This window comes from Rhododendron vialii, chromosome 13a, assembly GCF_030253575.1.
Source record: "Rhododendron vialii isolate Sample 1 chromosome 13a, ASM3025357v1".
In the NCBI taxonomy this organism is placed as follows: domain Eukaryota; kingdom Viridiplantae; phylum Streptophyta; class Magnoliopsida; order Ericales; family Ericaceae; genus Rhododendron; species Rhododendron vialii.
In genome coordinates, this window is record NC_080569.1 from 17,490,497 (window position 1) to 17,492,174 (window position 1,678).

The following is a 1,678-nucleotide window of genomic DNA, read 5'->3' on the forward strand; positions in this document are numbered from 1 at the left end:
TCCACAAGATCATCACAGTCCAAAAGAGATTGTTACCTTCTGTTAAAAGAAGAGGTCTAGGACTGGAGGTATTTACTTCTGACTTCACAGGTGAAGAATCAGATGATGAACCAGAGAACGATTGGCGTACACCTATTATTTCTTTCCTCAAGAGGCCCCATCATAGAATCTCTAGGAAGGTAAGGAGAAGGGCTATGAGCTATATCCTCGTGGGCGATGAATTATACAAGAAAAGCTTTGAGGATGATTTACTTTTAAGGTGTTTAGGGCACCTCGAGGCCATGAGGGTCATGAGTGAAGTCCATGAACGAATCTGTGGAGCTCATCAATCAGGGATAAAGATGAGATGGCTAATCAGAAGGTATGGATACTATTGGCCAACCATTTTAGAGGATTGCATTCGTTTTTCTAAAGGATGTCAACCATGCCAAGCTCATGGCCCAATCCAGCGTGTTCCTGCAGCTGATTATCATGCTGTGGTCAAACCTTGGCCATTTAGAGGTTAGGCCCTTGACGTAATTGGAAAAATTTATCCGCCCTCTTCAGGAAATCATAGTTACATCTTGGTAGCCACAGACTATTTTACTAAGTGAGCAGAAGCAGTACCATTAAAGTATGTGGATCAACAAGAAGTAATCAAGGTGATCAAGGAAAGAATCATCCATAGGTTTGGACTACCTGAACACTTGGTTGCAGATAGGGGTACAATATTTATGGGAGAACAAGTAGTCAACTTTGCTGCCCAGCAAAACATCATCATGTCCAACTCCACTCCTTATTACGCATAAGGGAATGGCCAAGCCGAGTCCACCAATAGGACTTTGGTCAATATTATAGAGAAAATGGTGGAAAATAATCCAAGGGCTTGGCACGAGTTACTCTCTGAGGCCTTGTGGGCCTACAGAACTTCAAAGAAGGAAGCTACCAATATAACCCCTTATATGTTGGTATATGGACATGATCCAGTCCTACCAATGGAAGTGGCGGTGAAATCAGCAAGGATAGCATATAAACATGGCCTCACTCCTGCAGATTATACTCAGGCTATGTTGGTAGAACTCGAAGAATTAGATGAAGTTAGACTCACAGCCCTCAACCACATATTGGTTCAGAAGAGAAGAGTTGCCAGATCTTATGACAAACTTGTAAGAAAGAAGAGCTTTTCTGAAGGTGACTTGGTTTGGAAGGCCGTATTTCCTTTGGGGGAAAAGAATTCAAGATATGGCAAGTGGTCCTCGACCTGGGAAGGACCTTATCAGATTGCTCAAGTCCTTAGAGGTAACGTCTATCTTCTTATGGACTTAAGTGGTGGCCTGTTTAAGCATTTGACAAATGGAAAGTACCTAAAACATCATTATCCTACTATGTGGGAAATGAAAGATTTTGGGGAAAATATTGTTAATAAACCATAGAGGGATCTGCCAACATGGCCTGAACGGAGGCCATAATACCTGTCATGCAAAATTCATAAAGGCCTCAAGTTCAGGCCACATATCATCAAATCAAACCAGTACCCTAAGCCACTTAAAGGAAAGTTCCAAGCCAAGCGCAAAAGGAACAAAGTTAAAGTTATTACAGGCCCAAATCAAAAGAAGGAGTAAGTTTTGAGATCAAGACCTACAGGAGGCCATCAAGGCTGTTCTTGAGCTTTCCCCAGGAGGTATCAAAGTTAGCAAGC

At 42.3% G+C, this 1,678-nt stretch overlaps 1 protein-coding gene across 1 annotated transcript; it reads left to right on the forward strand.

Annotated features, from left to right (window-relative positions):
• Positions 1-842: 842 nt before the first annotated feature.
• LOC131313928 (uncharacterized) lies at positions 843-1,412 on the forward strand. The gene has a single exon (XM_058342422.1). It carries the CDS (start codon positions 843-845, stop codon positions 1,410-1,412), a length of 570 nt encoding a protein of 189 aa, XP_058198405.1.
• The last annotated feature ends 266 nt before the right edge of the window (positions 1,413-1,678 follow it).